Source organism: Artemia sp. Qi Xiang Cuo, chromosome 1 (assembly GCF_049724085.1).
Source record: "Artemia sp. Qi Xiang Cuo chromosome 1, ASM4972408v1, whole genome shotgun sequence".
In the NCBI taxonomy this organism is placed as follows: Eukaryota; Metazoa; Arthropoda; class Branchiopoda; order Anostraca; family Artemiidae; genus Artemia; species Artemia sp. Qi Xiang Cuo.
In genome coordinates, this window is record NC_142794.1 from 96,346,174 (window position 1) to 96,372,645 (window position 26,472).

At 36.2% G+C, this 26,472-nt stretch overlaps 1 protein-coding gene across 2 annotated transcripts in view; it reads left to right on the forward strand.

The window, feature by feature from the left end:
• The window catches only part of LOC148956963 (heparan-sulfate 6-O-sulfotransferase 2-like), a 43,296-nt gene that overhangs the window by 10,840 nt on the left and 5,984 nt on the right, over nucleotides 1-26,472 (forward strand). The window contains exons 1-5 of one of the 2 annotated variants that reach the window (XM_089087949.1): nucleotides 661-754; nucleotides 4,745-5,020; nucleotides 13,614-13,783; nucleotides 17,777-18,001; nucleotides 25,825-25,973. In XM_089087949.1, coding sequence (XP_088944075.1) covers nucleotides 4,784-5,020; nucleotides 13,614-13,783; nucleotides 17,777-18,001; nucleotides 25,825-25,973 — 781 coding nt within the window. In that variant the 5' untranslated portion in view covers nucleotides 661-754; nucleotides 4,745-4,783. Of the gene's footprint in view, nucleotides 1-660; nucleotides 755-4,744; nucleotides 5,021-13,613; nucleotides 13,784-17,776; nucleotides 18,002-25,824; nucleotides 25,974-26,472 lie in introns of those variants that run through there. The other variant, XM_089087955.1, reaches the window with a different exon arrangement.

A 26,472-nucleotide genomic window follows, 5' to 3' on the forward strand; every position in this document is an offset into this window, starting at 1 on the left:
AAAAGATGCTGCTCTGTTTGTTCTATAGAGTTTCCTTCAACTCTGTGGTGTTACTATACCTGAAAACCAGGAGTTTCCCTAATTTATTTTGGCTATTACACACTATGAATTTTACAAGTCATACTTTGACTGCCACCAGCCTAGATTCTGGAAAATAATTATTGGTGCCTCATTTGAAAAATGCATTGCATTTGGTATTTTAGTGCAAAGGAAACGAATTGCAGTGCTTCACCACACTAAAGACAATGCCCATTCAAATAAGGTAAAAGCATTACTATGACATTCCTTATGTCCTGCTCTTTGTAAGTATCAAGGTCACTTTTCTTACTATCCACCTTGACAGTTGATGGTCTAAGATATAGGTCTAGAATAATGGTTCTTAATCGATTTTGAGCTATATCCTGCTTAGGCATTTCTAAAATCCTCGTGCCCCCTTGTGGTGCTTAAATTTTGTTATTCAAAATTGTATGTATATTTACCTGGAAGCTTAAAAGGCCATTAACTTGGTAACTTTTTTTACTCATCCTCCTGGTATATTTTATACTAATGAAAATTATTGCCTGTGTACAACACCTTTTAGACAATGTATGAGGTCATTGCAATACTATCATAAATGTTTTTTGCTGTTTAAATGCACATGAATGTGATGTTATTTACATAACACTTTTTTTTTCAGATTAAGACTCCAAAATATAGTTTAGCCAAAGAGTGCACGTCTTGTCCATGATCCACTGGTGGGGAATTGGAATCTTGGGTCTGAAACCGTTTTGTAAAACAATGAATGTTGTATTTTTAATGCATAATGTGTTTCTGCTAATCATCTTTTCTTGTCTTATTATCCACATTTTAAAAGAATATTCAACATCTAATAGATCTTTATTTTTTTCACAATTATATAGGCAAATGCTTCTGATAGGTCAAGAAACTTGTTACAAAGAACTACAAAGCATCAAAAGATGAAAAGCAATGGAAAATGTATTTTTTAGGGGTATTTATTTAACTATCATGGGGGAGGGATGCATTGTCAGAGAAGTGACCATGATATTTAGAAACAGCAAAAAAAGGGTATCTACTCATGGGCGTAGGGAGGGGGGGCAGCTGCCCCCCGAGACCTTCAAATTTACATTAGGTATGGCTGAAAAAGCAGATGGTTGGAAAAGCAGTTGATAAAAGGCCCTCCATCACACTATTGACTGCCCCCCCCCCTAGACAATATGCTGCCTACGCCCATGTATCTACTTTAAGTTAAATTAGCATGTTTTCTTTTGATCATACACTGCTAGTTTATTGCAATGTTAACCTTGTAAATGGTATTTCCAAAGGTGGTTCATATAAAGTTTTGTTCACATTTTGACTATACTTTTTTCAAGGAAGAGTATATACTATCCTAAATGTAGGTTTTTGCAAAAAAAAAAAAAAACATTATGGATATTCTTAATACCTTTATATATTCAATTGATTCAGACAAATGTAAATTACTTAAGGTTCTCAATTAAATAAGCTGTTTTGAGCTTGGTGTAAAATCTTGTTTTTGGTTTTGCTTGATTTTGATTCCAACCAACTGGGTTTCTCCAGAGGTAAAGGCTGTGATCATGCATACCCTATGCTGCCTTTTCTCAGTTTATAAGTTCTTTTTGGATTGAGGGAGACTAATTGTTTTTTGAAAACATAAGTGGGGTATTTGATAATCTTTTTACGTGCTTTTGTATTGCTTACTTTGTCAAAATGTAGTTTACTGCTTAACCTGGCTAAAGTTTTTCATTCATGGTATTCTGATTTTAAAATCCGTGCTACTTCAGGATTTGGGATTTCTTCTAATGAAATATTACAAGAGGGATTAGAGAGGGAGGAGTATTATCATCTCCAATTGTCTGAAAGATTGTTATGTTTCTTAAAAAGCCTCACTTATTTATATAGCAGGTGAAATTAATTATTTGTCAGACGCTGATAATGTTGTTCTACTTCGTTGGTCTAAAGTCTTATTAATGGAATATTTTAAGATTTAGTGAATGAGTTAAAGAAAAAAGGCCTAGAAATTAGCATAGCAAAATGTCAATATTTTGTAATAAACCATCTTCTTGGTACTCCCCCTCTTGTTTTCTGTAATGGTTGGGTCTTCAATGCTTTAGATTTTCTTATGCACCCTTTTGTCCTGTATTCTCCCTCTAAAAGAGTTTCATCTCTTTTAATATTGAGGTGTTTAGAGGTTAAGAGTAAAAAAAAACTTGGTTTGTCATTCATGTTTATGGCTGCATCTCTCTTAATAATGGGTCACTTGCAGGCTAAGATAAAAAAACTTTGCTCTCTCATTCATCTTCATGGCTGCATCTCTTTTAATAATGAGTCATTTAGACGCTAAGATCCTCTCTTAGCCTCTAGATGTCATGTGACAGAAATCTACTTCCTCTTTTTAAAAAAAAATGATAATTTTATTATTTATTTTTCACTTGATTTTGTTGCATGTGTTTCTTTTCAGTTTGTTATTTTTTATTGATATAATTTGAAATTTGTTTCCTTTTTTAATTGCTACTCCTCAATTTTTGTATCTGTAAGGGAAGTAAAAGTATGATAATAAATATGTGATTCTAAAAGAAGCTTTTTGTTTATTTGAAAATTTTCTCATTTGCCCAATTGTAGGCTATTGGCTTTAGAAGAGCAATGGTTCTTGAGTATTCCCATGGGCATTTTGAAAAGCATCTTGATGAAAAAAAAAGCAAAGCCAGTAATTTCAAAGAAGTCTTTGAAGTACAATAGGCCAACACATCATTTCTAAGATCATCTAGACAAGGGCAGATCTAGAGAAAAATCTTGGAGGAGGCACAATATGACAGGGGTGCCAATGAGCAAAATCTGGGGGGGGGACATTGTGGTAGTAATCGACCAAATTGACAAATTTATTCTAAAAAATGAGTGAAAAAAGAAAAAAAAAATAGCAGAAGAGGGCACCAGAAAAAATCTATGGGGTCCCCTCGCACCCCCCCCCCCCCCTCTGGGATCCGCCAGTGCCTCTAGGTTCAACTTCAATCATCAGAAAAGACTTTCAAGCACATATTATTAATATTTTACATTTTACAAGAAGTTTTCATAGCTCTTTTGAATTATGTAGGTCCGTGGTATTAGCCCCTGCACATGGGATATCTTGGACATGTATTTTGATTGAAATATACCTTTCATAAGTATAGACAGAAGGTTCCTAATTTTGGATATGATGTAAATGTTTGGGATTTATTGATGATTGGTACTGGGCTAGTTAACTAAACAATTATTTGTCTTTGCAACTCTTCCCTTAGCTTGAATCCTTAACAGAATCTGTCTATGATTTAGATACTTAGTTCCAACTTTAAGGTCCCATGTCCTTAATTGGGAGTAAGTTTAGTCAAAAGCTTAAAGTGTGTGTCAAAGTTTAGGCTCCACTGCTGACTATCAGTACATTTAAAATTATTAGGGCTGTATATTATTAAAACTTTCAAACTAATCCCAAATTTATTGAGAAAATTTTGACAAATACAATGGCAAACTATCAACTTCTTTGGTGATTTAATAGCAATTTGACTGTGATTTAACTGCTAAAGTGATGACTATCTGTTTTACTACTGGGTATCATACCCTACAGAGGATGTCAGTGGCAGTGACTATTTCTGTACAATGACCAATGCATCTTGGTTCCCTTTTTAAAACCATTTATGTGACATTCTACTTAACCAATTTAAAGAATTATATTTAATTTTTACTGTCCTTGGTAAAAGGGAAGGACAATTAAAAAAAAAGGTTTTCTAGATTGTAGTCAGCCACTCCTAAATAGCCTAGCCATCAACCAATTCCTACTATTTAAAATAATATAGCTCCATCCTGTCTAAGATTAGGAACTTACTGTATATCCCTCTAAAAGATACTATTTAATCAAAATATTTGTCCGAGCTTAGGCACTGTTTGATAACTTGTGGTATTATCCTAAATAAAAAAATTTTGTTTTTTGTTCATTCTGAAACAGTTAGAGTTTATATTGATGAGAATCCAGTAAATGAGAGACTATAAAATAGTCTCCACAAGCCAGGAGTTTGAAGAAAAAAAAAATATGAGTAGTCTGGTCCTTTTAAAGACTATGACTATTTACAGGTGTCATAATGTTGCCATAATGTGTTCTCTTTAACTTTTGCAAAAAAGGAGTCCTTTCTAGGCCCCCTTTTCAATTTATTTGAGTTTAGAGGGTAAAATATTGTATCTATGTGAAAATTTTGGATACCACCAGATGGCTAATCTGACAGTGTAGCCTATATATATACAAATCTTTAAATTAGCCAACTGGCCAACCAGTATTTTAAGCCTAGGAGTACAGCTAGACCTAAGGAAACATATTAAGAAGACAATTCTTACTCCATAATAGCCTATGGAGAATAATACTAGCCTAGTTAACACATTTTCAAGGTTGAGAGTCTTTGTCTTCACTTTTTTCCTTGTTTTTCCAGTTTTTCTAAGAAATTCATGAATTGCTTAGAACCTATATATTCACAGAATATATACCCCCAACCCCCTAATGTGCAAATATATACCTAGAATTGCATCCTCAATCTAAATATAACATCCATTTTCATCACAAATGAACTTTACTCCCATATTAGCCATGTGGTGGATGTCCGAAAATTTTTAAGTAGGTTCTGCATAAACATCATTTAATTCATTTACTGCAGTTTTTGTTGTTCAGATTTGTATTTATCTCTTGCTTATACGAGGTTTTTCCTTATAGAGAAACTTGTCAGATGGGCCTAGAAAGAAATGAGTTCAAATGGTTATAATGTTGGATGCTGAGAGAAAAGAAGGTAGAGCATCAACCTCAGGCATTAAACTTGATGACAACGCAACTGATTCAATATTCTATTCGTCTAGCACTTGGAAAATGAGTTTGTGTGGATATGCCTTGCAAATACGATTTTTCGTAATTTTATGTGTTGGACTCTCAATCCTTGTTATTATAATTGGGTCTCATTGTAGCAATAGATATTGCTCCAAAAGTGATTTAAAGGTATGTTAACTCGAGCTAGCATTCTACGTCTTTCCCCAGGCTATTAAGGCTCATTTTATCCATAGGGTATGGGAGTATGGGGGAAGATACGCCCCATACCAGCCATCCAGACAGATTCAATGTACTATGCCCATTGGAAGTGTGACAATTGCTGATATTCGTTTTTTTTTTTTATTACCTTGTCTTATCCTTGAAATTTCTAAGTCCTCTCCCTCATCATACTAACAAAAGGAATGTTATTTCTTATGTTAATTTCAAAATTGCTATTCAAAACACAGAATTACAACATAGTCCATTACCAAAAGACCAATTGTCTGGAAAAAGAGCTTTAATGAGTTTGATTATAAATGAGTTCCTAAATAGTGGATTTACTTTCAGTCTCCTATCGTTAAAAAAGTGAAAGATAGTTAAATTATCGGTATTGTTAATTATCAATGTTATATCGTTTATATATCGTTAGTTATTGTTAATATATCAATTCTTAAATTATCAGTATGATTGCAATACTGTTCAAATCAAGTGATAATACAAGGCAACAGTTATAATCTTACTGATTTGATATCTGATTTTGTTGCTCATCATAAGAAAACTCTAGCCGTTGACACTCAATCTTTTAAATTATTTAAAATGTACTCTCTAAATACACTTTTGGTTAGCAGACCAATTTTAAATGTGTAAATGGAACGCCATTATGGCAACGCCTAAAGAATCAGAGAAAAAAGATTTTCAGTTTTGACAATGATTAAATAGGAAGTTTTTTCATCTGAAGGAGCAACACTAAAACTTAAAACGAACAGAAATTATTTCGTATATGAAGGAGGCTGCTCGTCCTCAACACCTCGCTCTTTACGCTAAAGTTTTTAAGTACTTTCAAACAAAGCTTGTTGTTGTTCTGATTAAACGAACCTTGTGTTTCAGAATTGGTTCTTAAAGAATTGGGACTAAAACTTTAGCGTAAAGAACGAGGTGTTGAGGAGGAGCAACCCCCCTCATAAACGTAATAGGAATGTTTAGTGATAGTAAATAGTAAAATAGTAAAAGTAAACGTAATGTTTTGACAATGATTAAATAGCAAGTTTTTTCAACTGAAGGAGCAACTTTAAAACTTAAAACGAACAGAAATTATTACGTATATGAAGGGGACTGCTCCTCCTCAACACCTCGCTCTTTACGCTGAAGTTTTTAAGTACTTTCAAACAAAGCTTCTTGTTGTTCTGATTAAACGAACCTTGTGTTTCAGAATTGGTTCTTAAAGAATTGGGACTAAAACTTTAGCGTAAAGAACGAGGTGTTGAGGAGGAGCAACCCCCCTCATAAACGTAATAGGAATGTTTAGTGATAGTAAATAGTAAAATAGTAAAAGTAAACGTAATGTTTTGACAATGATTAAATAGCAAGTTTTTTCAACTGAAGGAGCAACATTAAAACTTAAAACGAACAGAAATTATTACGTATATGAAGGGGACTGCTCCTCCACAACACCTCGCTCTTTAAGCTAAAGTTTTTAAGTACTTTCAAACAAAGCTTCTTGTTGTTCTGATTAAACGAGCTTTGTGTTTCAGAATTGGTTCTTAAAGAATTGGGACTAAAACTTTAGCGTAAAGAACGAAGTGATGAGGAGGAGCAACCCCCCTCATAAACGTAATGGTTTCTGTTCGTTTTAAGTTTTAATGTTGCTCCTGACTTTAAGTTTAAAAACTTAATTTTTTTATTTAATTTCCGGCGGTTATTCTAAATAACACCAGGAAATCCTTCTCTACCTTCACGGAAAAATCCCTCCTCCCCACAGGTACATTCTATAGGCAATTCAATCCTGGTGAAAATTTACCCCAGACAATTGCCCTTAACATCTCCTTACGTAAAATTGAATCGGCAATGAGAAAGTAAGACATAAAAAGAAATTCGTATGGGATTTCAGGCAAATGCCCCTAGTGCAAAATTTCCCCTAAAGAAAATCACCCCCTTGAAACTTTGCTTCCCATGGAAAATACTCCCAGCGGAAAATTCCCCCCCTCCCGAAAAATGTCTGCATACTTCCTAATAACAAGTACAATACGTAAACAATGGGCAAGCTTTATAATTTAAAGACCTTTACCCAGGTGCTATGGGGGTCATGATATCTCCAAAGGCATAGTTATTCGGCCTTTCGACTATGTTGAACAAAATAGCTATGTCAAAATTTTGATCAGAGAAATTTGAGAAAAAAGCGGTGTGGTAGGGGGCCTAGGTACCCTCCAATCTTTTTGGTCACTAAAAAGACACTAGAAGTTTTAATTTCCGTTCGAATGAGTCCTCTCCGGATATTCTGGGACCACTGGGTTAATACAATCACCCCTGAAAAAAAAAACATTCATTTATGATCTTTCTTCTGGCAAAAATAAAAAATTCCACGTCTTTGCAGAAAAGAGCTTGGAACCTCTACATTAGGGTTCTCTGATACGCTGAATCTGATGGTGTCGTTTTCAGTAAGATTCTATGACTTTTAGGGGGCATTTTTCTTTTTTTCGAAAATGGGGCATATTTTCTCAGGCTCGTAGCCTTTTATGGGTAAGACTAAACTTAATGAAACCTATATATTTGTAATCAGCAACATAAGTTGGTTCTTTTGATGTATCTATTCGTATCAAAATTCCGTTTTTTAGAGTTTTTGTTACTATTGAGCCGGGCCACTCCTTAAGTTCAGTTTGTTGCCACGAACTGTTTGATATAAATAATTTGTTACAAAACCATTACTGACGCATGGCTATCAGTTAAGTTAGGAGATGAATATGTATGCTAAAGGCTGTTAATAAGATCAATATTTTACAAATGATCATTAGCATGATAATAATAACATATCTAAGAGCTTTTTCTAATAAAAAAAGAAAAAAAATTCAGGTAATTAAAAAAAATTGGCAGTTTTAAAGTGAAGGTAGATTTATCTTTGCAATGAGGAGCTAGAGGTACTAAAAGAATTAAACAATAACAAGGCTGTAGGCTGACAGTGTGGTAAATGCAGGTTGTCAAAATGGCGTATCAGTAATATCTCAGGGTCGGCTTTGGGTATTTAGGTAAAACTTTCAGGGGCACTTCTACTGCTGTTACTATTTCTACGGTTACTGCTACCACTGAACTAAGTCGAAAGAGCTTAAGGTCATTCAGGCTGTCAAAATTTTATATATGTAGTATATCAGAAACAAAAGGGGATATGACGTTGAGAATTTTAGGGGAAGTTGTTGGGGCTGTAAAACTAAATCAGAAGACACTATTTGTATGTAGGTTGTCAAAATAGTGTATAGTAACATCTCAGGGACAACTAAGAGTATTAAGTTGAAATTCCCAGGGTTATTACTACCACAGCTAGTACTACTACTACTATTGAAGTAAATCATAAGAGTATAAGAGCATCCAGGTTATCAAAATGGCATAGATGCAACATCTCAGAGACAGAATTGGTTATTAAGTTGATGGTTTAAGGGAAATGTGAGGGGATGTAAAAGTAAATCAAAAGGCACTATGTGTATCCAGATTGTCAAAAGAACATCTGTGCAATATCCCAGGAACAGCGAAGGGTATTAAGCTAGAACTTTCAGTGCATGTTGCTGGCGATGTTGAACTAAGTCAAAAGACCTTGGTTGCATCCAAGTCTGTTAAAAGGGCGTAGCTGCAATATCTCGGGAACGGCTTTGGGTATTATGCAGAAAATTTCAGGGTATGTTGGAAAGATGTTCAACTTAATCAAACGACACCAAGTGCATCTGGGTTGTTCAAGGGGCTTATCTTATCTTCAATATCTCTGGAATGGTTAATGGTATTAGGTTGACACTTTCAGTGAATGTTTCAAGTAATCTTGGTTATCGACAAATTGAAACATAGTTTATAATTAAATTATTATTGACCTTGTATTGGCTTGTGTTAGGCCTAACGTAGCTCTTTACTTTTCGTTTAGTAATATACGTTTCTTTAAGTTATATAGTAATTTATGTTCGTTTTATGCTTCATTATTATTTCAATTCATTTCTGCTAGTCTTTTGTTTAATGTAGCCCTTTAATCTTTGAAAAACTTCTTTTAGGAATAGAGTTTCTTTTAATCAATTATTTAGAAAGGATGTTGGAATGTTCATCGAATTGTAAAATTTCTTTCGGCCATCAAATTGATAAAAAAAAATGTATTGCTTTTTATTGGACCAAAGAGTATAGAAAAACGTATTGACTGCCCTTTCTTGAATGAAATTCTCCAACTCTTAAACATGTTTGATTTTGTCAAAATGTGAATTCGCTTTCACAGAATAGATTTCACAATTTGTGGCTGTGACAAGTTTGGCTCTAATTTGATTAATAGCTTGAATCTTCTCCTAAATATGTATATAAAAACTGATCATAAACTATGTTTTAAATATAAGTCCTGCCGGAATATATAGCATTTCGTTACAACTATCACATTTCCCTGGAATAAAATAAAACCTCTAATGATCTTCTAAGACCCAAATCCACCAGTATTTTTTCCTTTACTAATCCACAAAAAACTTTTTGGTATTAAATAACCAGAACCTTCAGGGTGGGAAAGGAATGTTATCAAAACTATTCTGAGCCAAGGGCTCTATCTAAATTATTTTGGAAAGTGAGGGATTAATCTGATGACACTCTTATATTTATACTGAGCATGGCACTTATTTGTCACTTGACAAAGGGCTTAGTTGGCTTGGAAACTGAGTGCATTTATTTTAAAAAAGGTCACTGCAGATGGGGCAACCAGTGTCGTTTCTCTCATCTCGTTGAGACTCCTCCAGTTTGTGAACATCACTCCGCTCAAGATGGTTGCCAAAACGCCAAGTCAGCTAAATGCAAAAAACTGCATCCTGAAAAATGTAAGAGGTTTGCGGACGTCCGTTGCATCAAAGGACAACGATGCAACTTCCGTCACCCAATCAAACTCGCACTAAACTACCAGAAAATGAGATCAGACACGGAACAAACAAGTTCAAAAAACTATATGCACCCGAATCATCACCCACCGACAGTCAACAACTACAATCACTTCCGGACTCGCTTTTTCTACAGCAGTAGGTTCTCTGGCATAGCAAACACCAACCACCAACCAGAATCATCAAAACCATGGACCTGCTTAAGATCCTCAACCGTCAACCAGAAGAGAGGAGGACCAGGAGAGAGAAGAACGAGTGGTACGAAAAACACAAAACCCAATCACCACCATCCAAATCGTATTTACCAAGAGCAAAGGACTTCCAGAACAAATCACACTCATACTTACCGACCTACTGTATCTCCCACCACTCTGCTAGAAACGCTAGTGTAGAAACAAAAAAACACGACCTGTTAGAACGATCCATACTCGACCTTTACCGCCTGAACCCACCACCTCCAAGTCTAACTTCAACTCTACCACAAACAGCAAACGCTCCTTCATACCTACCAAGTGATAATGAACATCAGTCCTGGATGACGTATTACAAGAAAGTCCTTCCGCCGGCACAGACAAGTAACTGTCACGCGGTAAGGACCCAAACCTCTGATCTTGTAAAAAGGAAATAAAGATTAAAGCGGAATTCAGAATTTCCCTCTATATTGCTGTCGAACGTCCGGTCAATAACGAACAAAATCGAGGAACTGGACATCTTAATGCGAGGTAAACAGATCGATGTGGCCTGTCTTAATGCGAGGTAAAAAGATTGAAACTTGGCTTACAAATAGCAGTATACTCAGCCTCGATGGCTACAATGCATACATATTACCTCGGAAGTCAGCAGACGAAAAAAAAAGAAGAAATCAGCCACGGTGGAGGAGTTGGTCTTATCTGCCGGAACGATACGCCCAGCCGAATACTCGATCCTCCAATACCCAAATCCCCAGAACTCGAAGTGCTGTGGGTCTGGGTAAGACCACGTTTCCTACCAAGGGGATTGTCATCCCTAAACTTTGGAATCGTCTACTACTCACCCAAAGCCCCATTCAGGAAGACTGTAGTCAACTATCTACAATACTCCGTCGGCCACCTCCGGAGTAAATATCCCTTTGCCGGTATTGTGATATGCGGAGACTTCAATGATATTAAGCCTTCCTGGATAGAGTCCAGCCTATCACTGAAACAAGTGGTGAAGTCTCCAACCCGCGGCAGTAACCTACTAAACAATGGTCTTCACTAACCTCGAACAGTACTACAACGAGCCAGAAATCACAGCAAGCATCGGGTTAAGTGATCACCTAACAGTGACCTGGAGACCGACGCATTCGTCACGGGGAAAGGTAATTAAAAAAAAAGTAACCTATCGACCGATCAGGGATGAACAAATCCCCGCCTTCAAGGGAAAGCTAACATTGCAGAACTGGACCCCTATTCACAGACTACCGTCCGCTGAAGACATGACAAATGCCTTCTGCGACCAACTTCAGAAAATGTTCGAAGAGCATTTTCCAGAAAAGAAACGGGTAGTAGGAAATGAAACGAAACCCTGGATCACGGCAGATATAAAAGAGCTTATCCTAAGGTGGGATAACTTGTACAACTCTAACAGAGCAGAGTCCAATAAGTTGCGAAATATAGTGGTGAGAAAGATAAAGTATGCACGGCCGCTTGACTGTACAGAAGCTTCTATCTTCCGATTCTAAAAAGTTTCATAGCACGGTTCAGAACATTCTTGGCCGAAAGCAGAAAAACGTTGAACTAAGGAACGAAAAAGGGGAGAAACGTACCGCTAACACAATTAATGACAACTTTGCTACAATCTGTACAAAGTACCCTGGTCTTACATCACTTCCCGACCTTCCAAGCATTACTGAAATCCCTGTCATTGAAGCAGAAACCATCCAGACCGCTTTCTTAAAACTGGACGCATCCAAGGCATCATTCCCTGGAGAACTGCCGATCAAACTGATCAAAGCATGCAACAACGAGCTTGTGGTACCGTTTAATGCCGTAGTAAACCAATGCCTGAGTGAGGGAACCTTCCCGACACGATTCAAAACTGCTGTGGTCTTTCCTATACCGAAAAAATCATCCGTCGAATCTGCAAGTGACTTAAGACCCATTTCAAAGACATCGATTTTCTCAAAAGTCCTTGAAGAAATTGTCTTCAAATGGCTTTTCGAAGATATTAGTGAAAATCTTGATCCTCGGCAGTACGGCTTTCGTTCAGGTGATGGTACTGTTTATTACCTGATCCGCCTCATCAGAGACATCCTGGAGCATCTGGAGATTGACGGTGCTTATATTGACTGCATCATCGCGGACTTCGTGAAAGCGTTTGACTTACTCGACCACTCAGTTGTTATCGACGAGGCAACTTACCTTGGAGCAAGACAAATTGTGTTGCGACTGGTTGGCAGTTTCCTGACGAACCACAAACAGAAAGTACAACTTCTCAATGGCGAAACGTCAAACATCAGGGAGCTGACCTGCGGTGCAGCACAAGGGTCGAAGATAGGCCCTTTAGCCTTCCTTATTGGGATCAACAAACTTTTGCGCGAAATTATGGTACGCTACAGATTCGCTGACGATCTCTCCACCCTTCTCCTTAGACTTTTCTCACAGAGCATACAGCCAGACCCAATCCTAACAGTAATGCGAAAAATCGAGGATGAAACAAACTAAGTGAACCTTATACTCCGCCAGGAAAAAACGGTCCTATTTGGGGTTAATTTCCTTAAATGGCCAGTTCCAGACCCGCCATGCGGTGGGCCGAAGGCTGTAAAAACGGTGAAGATCCTGGGTGTCCACCTGGATGCCGATCTGAAATGGAACACCCACGTATCGTCAATCGTCTCGAAGACCGCCTTCCTCCTAATATCTTTTGCCTTCCTTCGCCGCTTTGGGATGAAAACTTAGATCATGGTTGTATGCTACAAATGCTACATTAGACCGCTCACTGAACATGCCTGCCCAGTGTGGCACAGCGCACTGACCATAGATTGCAGAAAAGGGCCTGCAAAATAATACTGGGGAGTAGTTACGTTGACTATGAGATGAGCCTCAAAGTTCTGAAGTTGGAGTCCCTCAAAGAGAGAAGGCACACACTGGTCATGGACTTTGGACGAAAAAACCTCGACTCTGAAACACACCACGATCTACTTACGGATGTTGAGGCGCGCCAAACTCAACATTCTACGAGGCTCAGAGAAATAAAGAAAAATACAGCAAAGCTGGAACGACCGCCGATCCACTCATCCGAGGGCTACCTGAAGTCATTTGGTCCATATTTCGTAAAACACTACAATGGTGACCCAGAAAAATTGTAAATAAATCAAGTTTGAATAATTTAATTTTGTAAGTGTTTTTAAATTGTTTGACTTCCGCTGTTATTTTTGTTGTTAACAAGAATATTAAGGAAAAAATAAAGTTAATTTGAAAAAAAAAAAAAAAATAAAAAAAAAAAAAAAAAAAATGGACCTTTAGTAATAACCTAATTTGATAATTTCGAGCATTGTACTTTGATATAGAAGTTGTCACTCAATGAGTTTATTTTTAACTGAATTTTAGTATTTCACAGTCTGAGATATTTGCACTTGCACAGAAGGGAGGGAGGTAGAGAAGTCCCTGCCCTCTACTCTCTTCAAATTCCCCCTATTTATTCCACTTTTTCTACGTTTAATATTTCAGACTAATCAAATTACAAATATATCTGAAGATTCAAGAAGTCTCATTAATTCTCTTAGACTTAGCTCAGATGATCCCTTGCTGAATTTGTTTGATGTGGCAAATGTTAATTTTGAAATAAGAGGAAATGACGTAATGGTGTTTCTTCATATTCAGAAAACTGGAGGGACTCAGTAAGTATTTCAATGTAAGTTTGTCTTCAGTTTTTTTTTTTTTTTTTTTTTTTTTTTTTTTTTTTTTTTTTTTTTTAGGTAGGCCTATAGGCTCTATGTGTATATTCAATAGATTTTATATCAAATCGTTGCTGGTTGATGTAGTTCGGTCATTTAAATTTCAAGGATATTCATTTATAACACATTATAAGCGGTTTATATTAACTTAACATAAATATATGTTAAATTGTAGTATATCTGATAGTATTTTTATTTGTCAGTACATCAATAATTATAGCTCAATTTTCATAGACCTTGCACTAGCAGCTTTATTAGTGGAAAGCCACTTGTAAAGAAGCAACAAACAGTTTTCCCTCAAGAAACACTTTCCTTGATTTTTCCTTTTTCTATTAGAAAAAAATCTCTTATTTATTTTGTCATTATCGTGCTAATGGTCATTTGTTAATTACTGATTTTATTAACAACCTTTAGAATACATATTTGTATCTCAACCCAACTGATAGCTGTGTGTCAGTCACGGTTTTGTAATAAGTGGTTTATAATTATTTCAAAGGGCGCATGTCTACATTAAAACTACAAGTATAGTAGGCTTGAAGCCATAGCAGACTCGATAGTGTTTGCATGTTATCGTCAAAAGTTCTAGAACGCTTTTTCAATACAGAATTTTTTTTTTTTTAAACGGTTCAGGGGAAGAACTTTACTTGAAGGGTGGGCTACTAGGAAAAAAAGGCGGGAGCTCTCTGCAAGTGGCTTACCAATGTACGGAACGAAAAAGCCTATGAGGGAAAAGGGTAAGCATTTCAGATACGTTCGAGTATACGCGTCCGATGTGATAATACTTATGATAATCTGTACTAATCTATGTCCGTAAATGAAGCACAAAATTCTTTAGAAGGTATAAATGTACTTCTGCGAGATATCTGGGATATCCAGACTTCTATTTCTTGGAATCTCTATTTGTGAATAAAGCCTTAATTCAGAGAATAATTTCAGTTGAGCGCTTTTATGTTCGAATTTCATGTGCATTTTATTTTATTTTTCAGATTTTTTGTTTATGTTATGGTTCTTTGGCTTGGAATAATTTTTTTTTTATCTATCTATGCATCAAAAGAATTATGTGCATCAAGAATACAATACCTGGTATTTTTAGTCCGAAAATAGTCAGCTACATTTAAGAATGTAAGTCTCTCTTATTTTCAAGTACCCCCCCCCCCTCAGCATTCCATCATATTAGTTACATTTGTTTCAGTATACGCTGCATGAAAACTCGAGTAACTTAATCGAAATCAAGCAATACAAAAAAAGGATTCAGATCTGACTTACGAACTCAAATGTGTTTTGCTTCTCATGAACAGTTTTGCTTGTATCGAGAGAAATATAAACCTTCGTGAGGTGTTATACCAGCCCCATTTCATGAAACATCATCAAACCTCTTATTATATCATCATTTGTATTTAGCAGTACATAACAAATACTATTTCTGAAAAAAAACCTTAATCCTGGACAAGGCCGTCTTCCAGAATTTTGTTTTCTTGGAAGGGGGGGGGGAATAATTTTTTTTTAAACGAGTCAAAAATCTGCTTATATGCATTTGTATTAGGTTTTTACGAGTCGAACAAACATTTGGGGTGGGGGGGGGGTGGTGGTTTTCAAACCCACTATCCCTACCCTGTGGAAACCGTCTTGATCCCGGATTAGCCTTTGTTCAGTGGGCATAAATGCCAAATACATTCTTGTGTTGGAGTTGGTAGAAGTGCAAGCACTTGATTTCTTTTGCATCCAACACTTTTTTTAAATGATGTTTTTAGTTCAGAAAATATGGAAGTACATGGCCTCTGTCACTCGGTTTCTTTCACATCTAAAAAACTATCTTTATTAATCCGTAACTAATATTGGTTGTTAATAAACCCGACTCTTGAATTATGATTTTTGTTTAGTTAAAAAAAATAACATAATTATTATTCACCTGTTGAAAACCTGCCTTACAACTAAAAGACGGAGGAAAAAAACATATAACAAAATGTGCACAAATAACAGTAACAAGCATCAATGAAGACAAGACGCTAATAAAGAAAATCCTATCAATTTAAAAGAAGAAACAAAAGTTACTTCGTCAATGTTGGGGCGTTTTCACACTCAAATCTAATTGTAACACAAAAATCCTTCCTTTCCATTGGCAATCTAGATCAAGAAAATACTTTTCTACTGACAATCGGGATTGTGAATTCAGTCTCATTTCCACTCGCTTGAAACCAATCTTGTTTCTAGAGTGGAAAACACCTTTGCTTTTCTAAAAAAGACTTCTTATGAGAATTACTCCAGTTTTTCACAAGAAAAGAATTATTAGTCCATGGAGGGAAATATAGACGATATTTTGCAAAATAGAAGAAAACAGATAACTTTTGGCATATCCGAATTCGGAAACATTTCTAGAAGTGTGACCACCCCTCCCCCTAAGTGTATTATTTCCCAAAACACATCCCAAACACTTCCAGAGGTTGGAAATATACAACAAAAGCCGAGGGAATACTTGATGGAGGGTAACCAGCCCCCCCCTCCCCAAAGTCTATCATTCTCCAAAACGCATTCAATCAAAATTTTAAGAATGCAATTTGATTCCTGATATGGTCTGTTGTCTAAGCAATTTTCTTGTATAGGACATAATAATTAATGCTTCTTATTTAGTATTTGTTCTAACTGGGGTGATTTAACACACTTTTCATATGCCAATGTGTTCAAAATATGTGTGCCATTTGAATAAAACATACGTCAGGTCTGCGGTTTGCACAATTTTTCCCATTTGAAAATCTATCTATTTTTTAAAATTTTTGACACTATAAAGTCGAAAACAACACCAGATAGTACAAATGATGTTCAAATGAATAAAAACAGAAAACAACACAAAAATCATTGCATACACTATACGAAAATAATTTGAAGCCTGGTCCAGGAAGAAAGGAAAAAAGTAATGACAGAAAATTAAATTCTCATATACAGAGCTTCATTGAGGTTATTCATTTGACTTGGTATGCCAGTATGTTGAAGCTTATCCACTAAATTATTGTTAAATGCAAGGAAGAGAAAGATTTCAAGAGGCTAAGGTCACTTTGGCTCAATGTTGCCAGTTGCTTAGTCTAAAGTTGCACCGCCTAAATGTGAAAATGCACCGAAAGCTCCATTTTCCTAGTGAAAATGCGCCAAATGAACGATTTTCCCCCTAAAAAAGGCTCTGGTTCGAAAAATTCAATTCGCAACTGACAAAAAAAAAGTGCCAAAATGGCGCAAATGCCATTTGGCTTTTCTGTTATGGCTTAGCGGCTGCATATCATTAGCATATGGTTTGATTTACAAGCCGTCTCCACATTAAAACTCTTAAACCGTCAACGTTTGCAGGCATGAAGCTAATACGCATTTAAATTTACTAGGAGATGAAACAGCCTCTTGATGCATTCCTTTATAATCAGGAATTAGGCTCGAAGGCTCTTCTTTGTGGAAGGATTCTGACAAAATATGCTCAATACTGTATAGCAAACAGCATTTTGGAGACCACAACATTCACTTGAGCCGACGGAAAAACATGCAACTAGAAACAGAAACTAATGCTTGTAATTTCTTATAATAGATTTGCTTTATTTAGTCATTTTTTCTGCCAACAAAATTAATTCAGTTTAAAAGCTATTTCAGCATACACTAATTAACATTCACAAAACCTATATAGAAAAATAAACCTAGGGTTTAATTTCAAACAGGAAATATGTAATTTATTAGTGATTCCTATCATCTTTTGGGTTCAAATTTTTGGTTTTGTTTTTTAATTTTAGTTTAATTTTTCGGCTCTTTTATCTGTTTTCTTTTTTGCTTCATAATTTTAGTAGCCATCCACTTCCAATTTTTTTTTTTTATTGCATTATCTCTTTTCAATCCCAAGCATAATATATGTAATTGGATAAGGGATTTTTGGGCTTTGTGATATATTAGGTTTTTCTTTTTCAGATTTGGAAGACACTTGGTAAAAGACTTGGATCTTGAACGACCATGTGCTTGTCAGCACGAAAGAAAAAGATGTGACTGCCTAAGACCAGGAAAACATCGTGAAATTTGGCTTTTTAGTCGCTTTTCTGTCGGATGGAAATGTGGCTTACATGCAGACTGGACAGAACTGACAGAATGCGTAGATAGAAAGCTGAATCAAGTTGTGGGCAAAAGAAGCAACCGAAGGTTTTTATCCAGTTGTTTTTATTTTTGAGTCAATTGTCAAATAGGCTAGTAAAATACGGATGAAGATTACCAAAAAAAATGCAACAAAAAAACAACATTTAAATATTGGACAGAAGTCTAAACATAAAAATAATAACGAAGTCGAATGAGACTGAAATTTTAATGAATCTGGATGGGATGAATCGATAACCTTTTTTTCGGTCTTGGCAGAACCTTTGTGATTTAATGAAACAAAAACTATCAAATTTTATAATTTTTGTTTTTGTTTAGTTTAACAAAGTTTTGTCGTGATTTTTCAGTATTTCTTTTTTTTTACTTTTTGTTTCGCTAAAGGCAGTTATTTGTCGTAAAACCTAAAACTTTGCTTTGTTCATACATTATTCACTCTCTTCAGAGACTACTTTTTATATTTGGGTCTAAACACGCACCTCCCCATTATGCTAGTAATTATATTTTATATTTAATGTTCTTGCACTTGTTGCATATTCAAGCCACATCCAGGTTCATCGTGACGCACAGCAAACGACGACATGCTTATCTCCGGAGATTTTGCTCAAGGGTGGCAGATTTCATGATCTTAAGCCAGTGACGGTCACAACGTCACACAAATTATCGCTTGTCTCTAATAGTCTCAAGGTTGGACTTGAATGTCGTGAGCCACATTTTCTTCTGTCCTTCTACTTTCTTCTTCCGTGCTGCTAGTTGAAGGCATTTGATGCATTTTTTTCTTGTATGTTCATCTAATCTCCGCATGATGTGACCAGACCACCTCAGAAACCACATTTCGACACCATCAGAGACAAGTGTTCAATTCCCACATCTTTTCCTGATTTCGTTGTTCGAGACTCTGTGTGAAATGCGAATGGCTAATATGCATGAAAGGCATTTGCGATAGAATGTGTTCAAGTCAAACGCTTCCGCTGCTTTCCTAGACCGTGTTTCACACCTTTAGAGAAGAACAGAGAGTACCATGACTTTGTAGACTCGGCGCTTTGTACGTAGTGAGATTTTGATGAGTTTCCAAAGGGAGTTGTTCAGCTGCAGAAAAACGTTCCATGCTGAGGATAAGTGACTCCGAATCTCTTCTGAGGATTCCTAATTGCGTTTACCATTGAGCCAATTTATTTGAATGACTGGACGTCCTTAGTTTGACTACCATTTAAGATCACAGGGGTGTCATCCGTTCCAGCCGTCAGTCTAGTTTTCATCTCCGGTAGCTTTATTTGGGGGTCAGTTGGGATTGCTCTGTTTGCTACTTTGTTGATTATTGTCTGGGTATCTGCAACAGGCTCTACAAGTATGGCCACATCATCAGCATAGTCATGATCTGTAACGGAGAAGGATGAGCTCACTTCTACACCTTTTTACTTGCCGAGGGTCATACGAATCCAATCGATGAAGATGTTGATAAGGTTGGTGAGAGGAAGGAGATTTAACGAATACTCCTTGATCAGGACCGAATCCAAAAGCTCACCATCGACTCTAATTTGGACATTGGTTCCATCATAGTATGATTTCAAGAGCCTGATGATCTTTTCAGGGACGCCATCTTCTCCCAGTCTCGTTTCAGAAATGATCAGGATGTCACGATTTTAAAAATGAAATTCTTCAGCTATAAAAGCTTGTGTCAGAGGGCATTTTATCGAGTACAGGTTCCACCCGTCAATATTTAGGTCTTGTCTTCTTGATATGATGGTAGCTAGATCACTTTTCGACGAGGGCTTAATTCTCGTCGCATCACATAAAACCGGGAATGCTGTAGCCAAGCTTTTAATCTGTATCACATGCGTCATCTTGTATACTGGAGCTTTCTTGGAATAAAGTTCACCATAAGATCCCCAGCCTTGTGGTCACCCGTAGCGCGTTAGCCATCACCTTGCTCTGCATGAAACTTAGTGATTTTTGCATCCCTTCAAACTTTAAGTCCAAATTTTTATTATTAGCTTTTCCTTGCTCCCACCTTGAGTCAGCAATAGTATACTATCTGGAAAACAATTTAATGCTTCTTCTGACGTTAATAGTTTGAATCGTTCTACCTCCAATTCTATAAAATTACTCAGGTCAATCCTTCTCCCCCCGAACAATATCTACTGACACTTGCTGCGTAGCTAAGGACATTTACCAAAAAAAGCAATTCTTGATTTTGCCATCTGGGGTCAATGTTTTTTTTTTGGGGGGGGGGGTGACTAGCCGCTAAGGACAGATTGTGTTCTTATCTCAGTTATCTATAACGATAGTTAATTGTTTGCTATTATTTTCTCTTATAATAAACAAATAACAAAATTATATATATAAGCAGAACATATGATTATAAGTACAGAAGGTACTATAATATTTTTTCTTTTATGTATAACTAGCCAAAGTACGTGTTGTATGATTGGCACACAAAAAAGAAATTAACTGTCTAGGCGCATTTTTCTTTTCACCTACTCCTAGTAATGGGTTAAATTGCATGGTGATGCAGAACACCATCGCGGGAGCACCAACTGCGGCAGAATGTAAGATCCAGATCTATGGACAACGGCCTCTGCAAAGGGCTGCCTCGACACTTTCGGGGTACCTGCAAGACTAGGGATCTTGCGGTCAACTCTATTCCCACTTAAGGAGTGGCGCCCCTCGAAGAAACTATAGCCTAGTAAACAATACAGCATTCGCACGGGATTCTGATTAATGGACAGTTCTTCTGGGCTTGGTCTGTTTTGATGGGCATTTTCGGGGTGAAAAACCTCTTCCTAGCTAATTTATCTCCTATGGGCTGCCTCCCCGTAGTAGCATAATATTTGTAGGTATGAATATACAATGAATCGGAGGCTATAGGCTTGAGATTGTGTGTGCAGGATTTCGACTTAAGTGCCGGATTAAGCACTTCTGTGTAGACTTGAAAAGATATGTGATCCCTGTCCTGCACTGGTATCCGGGATCATTGTTTTTCCTGAGGCAAAAATAATCTCAATGATTTAAAGACAATGAAAATTGGAATATTACGACGTTAAAAATGACTATCGTATCGACATTTTGACTGACGAATTCAGACGATTCGAACTGGAGTTAGGAGTTTCAGAATCTCATATCCCAAGGGTAGGAAGTATGAAATTAGGTGATACAGAATTTGTTTACTCAGGCAGGAAGGATGGGGTACATAGACAGGGAGTAGGGCTCATGATGAAGAAGGAAGCTGCTAAGTCTTGTTTAGGCTGGGAAGGTATTAATAATAGAATACTAATTGCTTATTTTATGACTAAAAAGTTCAAGGTATCAGTTATAGTAGTATATTCCCCAGTAGAACCGACTGACGGAGTGACTCAGATGAATTTTACTTACAGTTACACGAGCAAATAGACTGGGTCCCAGGTAGAAATATTATGTTTTTACTAGGAGATTTTAACGCCCAGGTCGGTAGAAATAAGGATAGATGGTATACTAGCCTAGGTAAATTTGGGGTAGGAAAAGAAAACAGTAATGGATACAGACTTTTGCAATTTTGTAGGTATAACAATCTAGTTATAACCAGTATGGTGTTTGGTCATAAAATGGCTCATAAATTAACATGGTATTCACGTGATAGTAAGACAGCAAACCTCATTCATTATGTTATAGTAAACCGAAGACTGGCAGGATCAATACAAGATACTAAGGCATATAGGAGTGCTGTTATTGATGTTAAAAGTCTAGTAAAAGTGTCTTGGGTTAATTTAAAGCTGAAATTTTGGAAGGGTAACTACTTCCCGGGAAGTTATGATGTTGGTAGACTCCAGGACGAGAATTTTTGAGAAACTTTCCAAGAACAGTTGAATACTATATTGATAGTTTACTACATTGACGCTATAATTCTATATTGATAGTTTAAAACTATATAAAGATAGATAGTCATTATGTTATTGTAAACCGAAGACTGGCAGGATCAATACAAGATACTAAGGCATATAGGAGTGCTGTTATTGATGTTAAAAGTCTAGTAAAAGTGTCTTGGGTTAATAACTCGTAGGATTTAAAAAGATTTCGAAAATGTCTTGTTTGGTATTTTAGGCGAAAATAGCTCTTTTAATATTTTCATCGAAAACATTGAAAAAGAAGGACCAAAATTGCCCCCCGCCCTTTTATATTTTTCTGAATTGATGTCACTGAGCTCTATTATATTCTTGTTGGAATACAAAATTTGAAAAATGATTCGATGAAGCCATTTAGAAAAAAACAAAACAAGAATCTCCATTAAAGTTTAACAGTTTAAACAAATTAAAATTACTTTTACAAATACAATCTTATGGAAGGGGCGTCAATCATGACACAACATATTTTAACGTCCACAACAGCCAACTTTTTTATGTATATATTGTTACAAAAACCTCTTTTATAAAGTTTCGGTTACTATTAGCTGAAATCGCTCCTTACTTTGATTTCTTTACCAAGAAATGTTTGAAAAGTGCTGATCGCGACAATCAAATGGATAGCAAAGCTGGCAAATAATTTGTGCTAGGGAAAATTTTCGCATATATCAGCTACAGTAGGAAATGATTTGAGAGTTGACCACTCTTTTATCTCGCAACCAATTTTTTTCAATAGACTAGTGAAAATAATGACTTCCAGATTTTCAAAAGCTCTATTTATTTCTTGAAATTATTGATAACAAAATAAAATATTACATTCTGAATTACTAGTTTTTTAAAGTTGTCAGTTTAAAAGATCTGAATATAATATGAATTTAGTGGTAACGAAATTCTATTCAGAAATTCTTTCCATTGCCAGCTTGGATTTGGTTTCTGCGAAAAAACAACAACAAAAGAACTCACTGATTTGGCTATGAAAAAATTTGATGAAATAATGCAACAACAAATGAAACCTGATGGTCTCTGAAAACACCACCCGACTCCTAATTTTGTCCCGAAAGATAACAAAACCTCAGAATTTTTAGCGCATAAAAAAAAAGAATGGAAAGCCAGGAAGGTCTCAAGTTCACCAATCTTACTCAAGGCGTTAAAAGTTCACGAGAAGAGCAAAAAGTTACTTGACTTTATAGTAGAGGCAAAAAAAACATATTTAACTGACAAAAATTAAGTTTAATGGCTGTTTTCGGCTTTACGGGAAATTCAGAAAACCGTGAGTCGACAATATCAATGGAAAGAGAAGATGGCTTAGAAAACTATTTTAGCATGAAATCATCACGAATGGAAAAGGTGAATAACTTCAAAATACACCCTGCTTTCTAGTGATAAACCTGTTTTCATAATATAGTGGGCTCTAGGCGGATTTCCCTGGAAAATTTCCCCGAAAGTGCGATTCCCCGGTGAATAATTCCCTTCTCCACGCCCTTTCCCCCCCCCCCCCCGAAAGACTCCCCTAATGAGCAATCAAAGTGATAGATAAAAGAAATGAAGAAAAGGAGGGACTTTGAAAAATTCCTCGTGTGTTCCAAAATGTAGGTAGACTAGCCTATATATCCTATGGTGTTTATTTTTATATTTTGTGTTTTTTTTTCGGTTTGGGGTTTGAAATATGAAATAAGTGGGAACAGTGGAAAGGGTGCCGTATAATGGAAGCGCACACAGAGATACAGGCTGGGACTAAAAAGTATGAGTAATTACTTTTCATGTAGTTGGTTAGGCGCTAATATCTATCATATATGATTTTATTTCATCTCTTGTGATCGAGATGACATCCACTAGCCTTGCATCTTAAGGTTTCTCCGTCCGAAGTACTTTCAACGGTTGATATTTTTTTTGTTTTTAATCTAAATAACAGAGAGTGAAACTCCGAGTCAGAACCAAGCCAATTTAAAATGGACGGAACTCTTTATTTCAAATAAGCAAGCAAATTATTTTCTTGAACCTTTATCTTTCCCTGCTATGATAATTAATCCTCCGACCATTGTTTGCATTGTGTAATTTCAGGGAGTACATGCCCGGAAGGTCTTCTTACTTTAGTTTGTTTTAAGACAGTTGAAGGTGGATTGATCTAACACATTTTTTACTGCCTGAAAGTTATGAAAGCCAAAATTTGCTACCAAAATTAATCTATTGATTTTCTTCTGTTCTCAAATAGGTACTGTTTCTCATAAAAGTAGATCTAAATTGCTTTATAAAAAAAATCTTTCAAATGAAGGCTTTAACCCCACGCTTTACCCCTTGAGTTTTATAGCATTATGTCGAAAGACTTTAAGAGTGCAGTCAACATTGGTGAAGCACCAAAGATACCAACATGAAAAATATTTTTTCGTCCCCAGGCTCCATCGACTCATACGTGAAAGCCGAGATTTCTTCGATTTTCTTTTTGGTTGTTCCAAAATAATGAAGATTTAAGCCTATGATAAAGTTTCACCATTGTTGCCAGACTTTGTAAAGATAATTTTATCTTTATGTTCAATGCTTTAAGCTGACACATCGAGCTGTGTTCTCCGTTGGCTAAAGTTGAAATTTTGACCCAATAATGAAGAAAATTTGGGAGGCTTTTTTGGCACATTACCATCTACCATGAGAAGCAAGCTTTTATTAGGAGACAAAAGTACTGCCCCCACAAATCCGAAGTCCATGTAGCGTTTGTAGCTAAGGATCGGACAAAATTCAACCAGCGAGTTCGAAGTTGCCTAACGGAGTTTCTTACATTCTTGAGGAAAGAAATAAGACTCCTTCGTCTCTTTTTTAGTTATTTGAGTATTGTTACAATAATTAATGTCACTTCTTTTATTGCTTAAATTAAAGATGAATTAAATTAAAGATTAATTAATTAATTTAAAGATTAATAATTAATTTAATTGGCTTAAATGAAAGACGAAAGAGAGGTTGGAATTATTTGATTTTTTTCGTAATCAGAAAAAGGATGGGTAGCAAAATTTAGGATTTCAGTAAGGGAGCTGGATCCTGAGGACGCTTTCCAAGAGCAAGCTCCGTCCCCCATTCCCCTTCAGAGAACACTGTCCCCCCGCACGCTCACCCCTGAGCACGTTCTGGAACCGGTATTATGCTTATCGTAAAAGTAATACAGGACATTGCATTTGCGCAGATGGGGGATTTAAATCTGTTTAAAACGTTTGATTGCTGAATTTGATGGTGTATCAGCTGTGTCGAATTAGGTGAAGTGTGTTTGATGATGGTTTTTGTGGGTATTTTTTCCTATTTTCAAAATTCATTACCAATTTTTAATGCTCGTACATTTTCCCATGTAACTTTAAACTCCATTAATTTTCTACGTTTACAAAACTGATTCTTTCTAATCAGTTAAAAAGAACAATTAGTTTGGTTGTTATTTGTACCAATCGCTCCTTACCTATAGTTCCTTACCATGGACTGTTTGACCAGGTAGTTACTACTACTACTACTAACAACTCACCGCAGCACCAAGCCGCCTGAAGCCAACATAGCTACGCACGCTGGTAGTTACCAAAGGAGTAATTTTAGTTTGGTAGGTTCTTTGACCCTAGACATAAATACTGAAACCTCCTACGTGTGACATTGCTCTTGAACTGAACATCTATCTTTATTTCATTCTTAATTTTTAGATTTAGAGCATGTTCATAGCTAGCAAAATAATATCGCACATTATGCGTTCTTGTGTATTTTGAGCTACTTGTATCCGTTCATTATTTTATTGCTGGCATATGTAATGCAACTTGTTCACATCGATCCATTAGCTCTTTATTTCATTGGTTTTGTTGAAATCTTCATAAGTATTTTCTGAATTCTTTCATGCATTATTCTTGTTAAGGGGGTGAAAGTGTTGATTCTTTGTTTCATCTTAGAAAGTGGACCTTCTGGAATTTAGAAGTAATGACCATAATTTGCCGTGATGATGTTATTTTCTATGTGTTAATGTTTGGTTTATATCTATTCTAGGTACTTTTATGTTACTTTTCTTCGCGATCCTCTTTCTCGATTTCTTTCGGAGTTCCGGCACGTTCAAAGAGGGGCGACATGGAAGAACTCGAAACATTCTTGTGACCGGCGATCACCCACCGAAACTGAGCTACCCCGCTGCTATGACGGTTAGATATTTTTATATCTCGTTTTTGTGTGGGTATGTGTGAGTGTTTTGTGTGTGTGTCTTTGTGTATGTATATGTGTGTGTGGGTGTGTGTGTGTGAGTGAGTGTCTGTCTTTGTGAGTGTCTGTGTGTTTATTTGTCTCCGTGTGAGGGTTTTTGTCTGTGTTTGAGTATTTGTCTGTGTGTGAGTGTTTGTCTGTGTGTTTATGTCTGTCTGTGTGTGTCTTAAAAAGGGCACTAAAACTTTTACTTTCCTATCGAATCAACCGTTTCCGAAGTTTCCTTGGTATTCCTCCGAAATGCCTTGATAAAAAAAGAAGAATAAATAAATAAGAAGGAGCCCACTTTGCTCTTTAATTAAGCTTTTCTATTGCCCTGCCTATGATTATCATGATAAATTTAAATTTGCCTATTCTTTGTTTTCAATCATGGTTTTGTCTCGCTCAAATATCATCTCCCTTTCAAAACACTTTGTGTTCACATTTCAAGGTTATTCTTTT